The following is a 7,292-nucleotide window of genomic DNA, read 5'->3' as shown; positions in this document are numbered from 1 at the left end:
AGACCTCCCCACCTCCACCACTCTAAAGGGCTTGTCTCCATTGCTAACATTGGACAAACCCTAATTTCCAATCTGGCTTTTTGCTGGTACTGTGGTACTTCCAGTCGGTCAAGTTCCTATGGGGACATTCAGTTTCTCTCCTACCTCTGCCCAGCCCCACCAGCCATCACCTCTATCAGAGTCATTTGGGAAGATTTTTTTTTAAATAGACATTTTAAAAATATATATTTATTATTTATTTGACTGTGCCGGGTCTTAGTTGCAGCATGTGGGATCTAGTTCCCTGAACAGGGATCAAACACAGGTCCCCTGCATTGGGACTGCAAAGTCTTAGCCACTGGACCACCAGGGAAGTCCCTGGAGAGATTTTTTAATGCAGTACCTGACCCCCCACCTCAAGACCTTCTGATCCAATAGGTTAGACTCAGGAAATTGGGATTTCTAAAACTCTCCCCAGCGATTATACTGTGCAACCAGATTTGAGAATCACTACTTTAGAGAAATATACCACATGAACGAATGAATCTTTCTTTAAATATATGGTTGCTCTAACAGCCAGCTTTGCTTCTGTACTCACCAAAAGCCTTTAGATTTGGGATTAGGGAGGGTAGGAGGTGGGAGTGACTCGATTATGTGGGCAGAGTGTGGACCACAAGGCTACTTCCTGCTGTATTTGTTGAGGACCTACTATGTGCTGTCAGTTAACCCAGTAGTATCTGTCTTAAAAGTGTGGATAATTTATATCCTATTCATTCTAGACAGGGATCTGATTTATGCAAGTTTAGGACAAATCTAGTGACGGTGCCAAGAGTCCCTTGGACTGTGTTCCCATGGGGACTGTGGCAAGAGTCCCTGGGACAGCAAGGAGATCAAACCAGTCCATCCTAAAGTAAATCAGTCCTGAATATTCATTGAAAGGACTGATGCTGAAGCTGAGACTACAATACTTTGGCCTGATGCAAAGAACTGACTCATTGGAAAAGACCCTGATGCTGGGAAAGATTGAAGACAGGAGGAGAAGGGGATGACAGAGGATGAGACACTGACTCAATGGACATGAGTCTGAGCAAGCTCTGGGAGTTGGTGATAGACAGGGAAGCCTGGCGTGCTGCAGTCCATGGGGTCGCAAAGAGTCAGACACGACTGAGCGACTGAACTGAACTGAGTGACTGTGCCAAGGTTATATATGTTACCTGGGAAGGAAGTCTTCAGAGATTACCTGTCAACCTTGCTCCCCACCCCCAACCCTCCACAGGCAGCAGAACAAATAAAGGAGCTTAAGAGTGTAGGGCAGGGGACTTTCCTGGTGGTGTAGTGGTTAAGAATCCACCTTGCAATGCAGGTGACGCTGGTTGGATCCCTGATCAGGGAACTAAGATCCCACATGCTGCCAGGCAACTAAGACTACCCTCCACAACTGGAGAGCCCACGCACCAAGAAGCCTGGGGGCCACAACAAGAGAGGAAAGCCTGCACACTGCAATGAAGACCCAGTGTGGCAAATAATAATAATAAAATAGTACGGGGCTAGAACCTCAGAAACCTGAGTAATTCAAAGCTCTGCCACTTCTTGGCTGTGTGACTGCCTTTAGCCTCAGTTTTCCTCCTCTGGAAAATGGGAATAATACCTGTTCCGGAAGGGTTGCAGGATTCAAAGAGAAAATACACAGGGTCGGGGGCAAAATAGGTGCTCAAAAAAAATTAATTATTATCTTACACAAAGGGGAAAGCTGTTGAGAAAAATTGAGATTGATCTGCTTGATATGGAAAGAGTTCAAGACATGCTATTAAGTGAAAAAAGCAAGTTTTATAGCACTAGGTCCAGCCCAATCACCTCACTCATTCATTCAACAAATATTTCGCGCTCCCATCAGCACTGTTCTAGATTCTGTGAATTCAGCACTGAACAAAGCAGACAAATATCCCTGCTCTCATGGGGCTAGTATTCTCACGTGAAAGTGAAAGCCACTCAGTCGTGTCCGACTCCCCACGGTCCATACAGTCCATGGAATTCTCCAGAATACTGAGAATTCTCTCAGAATACTGGAGTGGGTAGCCGTTCCCTTCTCCAGGGGATCTTCCCTATTGAGGAATCAAACTGGGGTCTCCTGCATTGCAGGTCGATTCTTTACCAGCTGAGTTACCAGGGAATCCCCAGTATTTTCATAGGGTGAGACAATAAATAAATGAACAAGAAGATACCAGGAGGAAGTAAATGATGCAATGAAAATAATTCAGGATATTAAAAATCCTCATGGGGTAAATAAATTCTACCCATGCAAGAAGTTTTGTTTTGTTTTGTTTTCTGGAAAAGTATAGAGGCATTTAACTGTGGTTACTTTGTGGAGAGAGACTGCAGGCTTGGGGCTGGGAGAGGGAGCCATTCTTCATTTTACACCTTTCTGTAACTTCAGCGTTTTCTTAAATGTGTCACTTTTATTATCGTTTTTTTAAAGTGGCAACCAAGTATAGCTGGATAGAGAAATCTGAGCCACGTTTTGTTTTCTTCCTCCATCCTCTTTGGATTTTTTTCATTTCTTTTAAACAAGAATACAAGTGGGAGCTATAATTATAATTTTTTTCTGGGGCGGCTGAAGAATCTCGCCTGCCAGGGAGGAAGGCAATCTAAAACACCCAACAGCGGGACGGCTCAGGGGTTGGCAATTTTTGTAAGAATGTTGAACATTTGAGGGTTTTATTTCTAGGATAATCCTCCACCCCTTCCCCCACCACACACACGATTTTTACCGGTTACAAAATCCGAAGCCTAATCTGCGAGGTCATTCTCACTTGGAAGGCTTGGCTTCTCAGAGTTGGATTCTTAAACCAGCTTTCCTCAACCACAGGTGTCCTAGAGATTTTTAGCTTCCAGCTTCCAGAAAACAGCTTCTCTGGGAACCCGATTTGGGGAATAAAGTTTAGGGAAGTAATAAGCTGAGAAGTGGGGCTGCCCCGCCCCACCCTCCGCCCACCTCCTTAGAGCAGACCCGAATGGAGGAGCGCACCTCGTTGCTATGGAGACCGCTGGGCGGCGAGGCGAGAAATTGTGCAAAAGGGAGGCCCGGCAGGGGCTGAGCCCGGCGGCAACTGGGATGGAGTTTGTAAGGAGGAGGAGGAGAAAACCCAGCGAAGCCTAACGACCCGACTCTGCAAAAACAAAAACAACCGGAATGAACCAATAACTGTGCAAAGGCCTTGCTGAGACCTTAACCATCCCCCCATTCCCCCGCCCCCAAGCATTTTTCTTCCTTCTTTCCCTCTTTCCCTTCCCGTTCTTTTCGCTCCCTTCCCACTTTACCTAAACATCTGCGTGTTTCCTTCAAGAGTGAAATAAAATCACACGTGGTGACTTAAACAAAATTACACGTGTTTATTTTTATCTTATGTTAACGTGGTTAGTTTACAGATTTTGTTGTTGCTGGGATTTTTCTTTAACAATTCTATTTCGTTATAATGATTCTCCTTTGTAATCTCATGGACGCAGTCCTACGTACTGAAACAGTATCTTGAAAAGGGTCCATGGCACAGAATGGGTTAAGGATTCTTGGGCTAGAAGGCCCTGGAGAGGGTAGAGGTCACCCAAGAGTTTGACGGGGAGGGCAGTGCAGTATGACTTCTATAAAACGATGACCTTTGAGCAGAGGGAGATTGCCAAGAGGAGGGGGAAACACAACTCTCTGGACTTAGGGAACAGCTTGTGCAAAGGCCCTGAGGTGGCAATGAGCCTGTTTGTTGAATGAACAGTGAGGAGGCACGTGTGGGCCTCCAAAGTTACCTGGGAAGCTTTGCAAATCCTGGGCCCCAAGTCCCAGGGATTCTGACTCCACAGGTCTGTGGCCACATCTGAGGACCTTCTATTTAATTTAACTAAAAAAACAAACAAACAAACTTGAAATCCTCAAAAGTGTAACTCTTTATTTATTTTGGCTGACCTGCAGGGTACGTGGAACTTCCCCCAACCAAGGATCGAACTTGTGCCCCTGCCATTGGAAGCAGAGTCTTAACCAGTGAGCCACCAAGGAAGTCCTAATTTAGCTTATTTTAATGAACATTTTCGATTGCTAAAAAAAAATCTACGCCATCTAACAGAATATAGAGTGAAAAGTACATATGCCTGCCACTTCTGGGGGTCCCCCGTCCCCCTCCCCATACACAGCCACTGTTGGCAACGTTTATACGTCCAAAGCTTCCCTGATAGCTCAGTTGGTAAAGAATCCGCCTGCAAGGCAGGAGACTCTGATTCAATTCCTGGGTCGGGAAGATTCTCAGAAGAAGGGATAGCTACCCACTCCAGTATTCTGGCCTGGAGAATTCCAGGGACTGTAGAGGCAGACACGACTGAGTGACTTTCACTCACTCAGTCATACAGCCAAAGAGAACATGCTCCTGTCTATGCCATTTGGCCTATGCATGTGAACATGCCCACACACACACACGCACACACACACACACACACACACACACACTCCCACACGTCAGACCATTTGAGATTCAAATCCAGGTTCCCATCCTTCTTGCTCATGTGACCCTGAGCAAGTGATTTTATTTCCTCAGCTGTCAAATGGGAATGAGCATTGTATTACCTGTCTCATAATGCTTTGGTGAAGATTTCATGAGTTAATTTGTATTCATAGAGTGATGTCTAGTATTAATACACAGCTAGTCCTGGTGGGCTGCCATCTATGGGGTCGCACAGAGTTGGACACGACTGAAGCGACTTAGCAGCAGCAGCAGCAGCAGTGGTCCATAAAAGGTGACTATCCTCAGTTACTTTTTTTTTTCATAGCTGCCTAATATTTTACTGAAAGAACAGAGTTTCTACTGAATGATCAGGTTGCTGTTGTTTGCTGGCTAAGTTGTGTCCAACTCTTTGCAGTCCTATGGACTGCAGCGCAGCCAGGCTTCCGTGTCCTTCACTATCTCAGGGAGTCTGCTCAGTCTCTTGTCCACTGAAGCCTGTGAGCCCATCCAACCGTTCACTCATTCACTCAAAAGTATTCTAGAGCGCCTACTGTGTGCCAAGCCCCATCCTGGAGCTGGTACCAAGTTCTCTACCCACCTGTTTGGGTCTATAGGTAGGAAGTGGGGATACCAAAAGTCACGTGATTTTAAAATAGTAATACACAGTGCCAACGGGTTTCAGAGGGACTGCCCCATTTGCACGCCCACCTTCCGGGCTCGGCTGGAACCCGCACGTTTGGGATGGCGGGTTTGGGAACGGGCGCCTTTCCCGGGGAAAGCTGCTGACGTGGGCTTCGCTTCGGCGCGGGGCGATCGGCTAGGAAGACGGGGCCTCAGAGAGGCCCGGGGCGCGGCCACACCCCTGTGGGGGAGGGGAATGAGGGCGTCCCGAAGGGAGTGGACAGCCCCCCTGTCAGTCTTCCCGAGTCCCGGAGTGTAAGATGAGAAGGGGGAAGGTGGGCCCCGTCCTGGGGGCCGGCGAGGAGGAACTTCCTGCTCGCGCGCGCGCTCCTTGGCTGGGAGGCGCGGCAAGGTCAGCCTGGCCTGAGGTGGCAGCCTGCCTAGGAGTGGGAGACCCTCCTGGGAAGCTGCGCCGCGGCCTCCGAGCGCCTCGGCCATATTGAATAGCCAAGGCTGAGCCGCCTTTGTCTGCGAAGTCCTCTCTCAAGTTCCAGGCGCATCTGTGGCACAGGAAGAACCACTGGGCAGCCCGTGCGCCCGCAGTTGGAGCCGGGACACCGCGTCTGCAGCTTGCAGTGGGCTGGGAGCCTCAGAACTGACCTCACGCCGGCTCACGTAAGCACCCTGGAAACTGATTCCCACTAATCCTTCGCGGCGAGCGGATCGAGACCGGACTTGTTGCAGAGAAAAGTGGGAAGTGAGACTCTCTGGGCAGCGCTGCGAGGAGAGCAACCTAACTCCCCTCTCCCCGCCCAAGACTCGAGGCTACGAGTAGTTTGGGCTCATTGCCCCCAGCCCAGATTTCACCCTGGAGATCTTAAAGACGCTCGAGAAAAGCCATGTGGGGGGCTGGTTCCCCTGGGGCTTCCTCCCGTCCCCTGACTGCCTCATCCTTTGGAGCGTCCCGGACGTCTGCAAAGACGTGGATCTGGACGTCCTCGTCGAAGCTTTGAAGCCCGTGGGGACCTTTAAGAAAATCGGCAAGGTGTTCCGCCGGGAGGAGGACTCCACAGTGGGGATGCTGCAGATCGGGGAAGATGTCGACTACCTGCTCATCCCCCGCGAGGTCCGGCTGGCCGGAGGCGTCTGGAGGGTCATTTCCAAGCCAGCCACCAAGGAGGCGGAATTTCGGGAACGACTGATCCAGTTTCTGGAAGAAGAGGGCCGCACCCTGGAGGACGTGGCCCGCATCATCGAGAAGAGCACCCCGCATCCACCCCAGCCCCCTAGAAAGTCTAAGGAGCCCCGAGTGAGGAGGAGAGTCCAGCAGATGGTGACCCCACCCCCCAGGCTGGTCGTGGGCACTTATGACAGCAGTAACGCCAGTGACAGCGAGTTCAGCGATTTTGAGACCTCCAGGAACAAGGCTGACAAGGGCCGCAAAGGCGCCGGCCGTGGCCGGAAGGTGCGCAAAATGCCCGTCAGTTACCTGGGCAGCAAGTTCCTCGGGAGCGACCTGGAGAGCGAGGATGATGAGGAACTGGTGGAGGCCTTCCTCCGGCGAGGGGAGAAGAAAGCCAGCGCGCCTCCTCCCCGCCGCCGGGTGAACCTGCCCGTACCCATGTTTGACGACAGCCCGGGGCCCCAGCAGTCCAAAGCGGACAGGTGGCGGGAGTGTGTCAGCCAGGTGTCCTGGGGGAAGCTGAAGCGGAGGGTGAAGGGCTGGGCACCGAAGTCCAGCCCCGGGGTGGGCGAGGCCAGGCAGGCCTCTACCAGGGTGGAGAGGGACAGTGCATCGGTGCCAGGCAGCGCCAGCCTGGGGTGTAACCTGGGAAATGCACGAGATGGGCGGGTGCCTGAGACCCCCGCAAGGCGATGGAGGCCCCAGATCAACTGGGCTTCCTTCAGACGTCGCAGGAGGGAGGAAACAGCTTCCAGAGCTCAGAGGGGAGAGGCTGCAAATGAGCAGAGGGTGGAGGCTGCAAATGAGCAGAGGGTGGAGGCTGCAAATGAGCAGAGGGTGGAGGCTGCAAATGAGCAGAGGGGGGAGGCCATAGATAATCAGAGGGGGGAGGCCGGAGGTAATCAGAGGGGGGAGGCCGTAGGTAATCAGAGGGGGGAGGCTATAGGTAATCAGAGAGGGGAGGCTGTAGATAATCAGAGAGCAGGGCCCATAGCTGTCCAGGAGGCAGAGGCTGTGGATAATCAGAG

The 7,292-nt window shown here is 51.0% G+C and overlaps 1 protein-coding gene and 1 long non-coding RNA gene across 4 annotated transcripts in view; one reads left to right on the top strand and one right to left on the bottom strand.

Moving 5' to 3' along the window:
• The window catches only part of LOC120872251, a 4,593-nt gene extending 1,615 nt beyond the window's left edge, over positions 1 to 2,978 (bottom strand). Inside the window, exon 1 of the long non-coding RNA XR_005723207.1 lies at positions 2,748 to 2,978. This is a non-coding gene — a long non-coding RNA (uncharacterized LOC120872251). The remainder of the gene's footprint in view (positions 1 to 2,747) is intronic.
• Positions 2,979 to 5,314: 2,336 nt separating this feature from the next.
• The window catches only part of CCDC8 (coiled-coil domain containing 8), a 3,104-nt gene continuing 1,126 nt past the window's right edge, over positions 5,315 to 7,292 (top strand). The window contains exons 1-2 of one of the 3 annotated variants that reach the window (XM_040252470.1): positions 5,315 to 7,035; positions 7,084 to 7,221. In XM_040252470.1, coding sequence (XP_040108404.1) covers positions 6,160 to 7,035; positions 7,084 to 7,221 — 1,014 coding nt within the window. In that variant the 5' untranslated portion in view covers positions 5,315 to 6,159. The other 2 variants (XM_040252469.1, XM_040252468.1) reach the window with 2 other exon arrangements.

This window comes from Oryx dammah, unplaced genomic scaffold (assembly GCF_014754425.2).
Source record: "Oryx dammah isolate SB20612 unplaced genomic scaffold, SCBI_Odam_1.1 HiC_scaffold_13, whole genome shotgun sequence".
NCBI classification, from domain to species: Eukaryota; Metazoa; Chordata; class Mammalia; order Artiodactyla; family Bovidae; genus Oryx; species Oryx dammah.
This window is presented reverse-complemented; position numbering and strand designations above follow the sequence as displayed.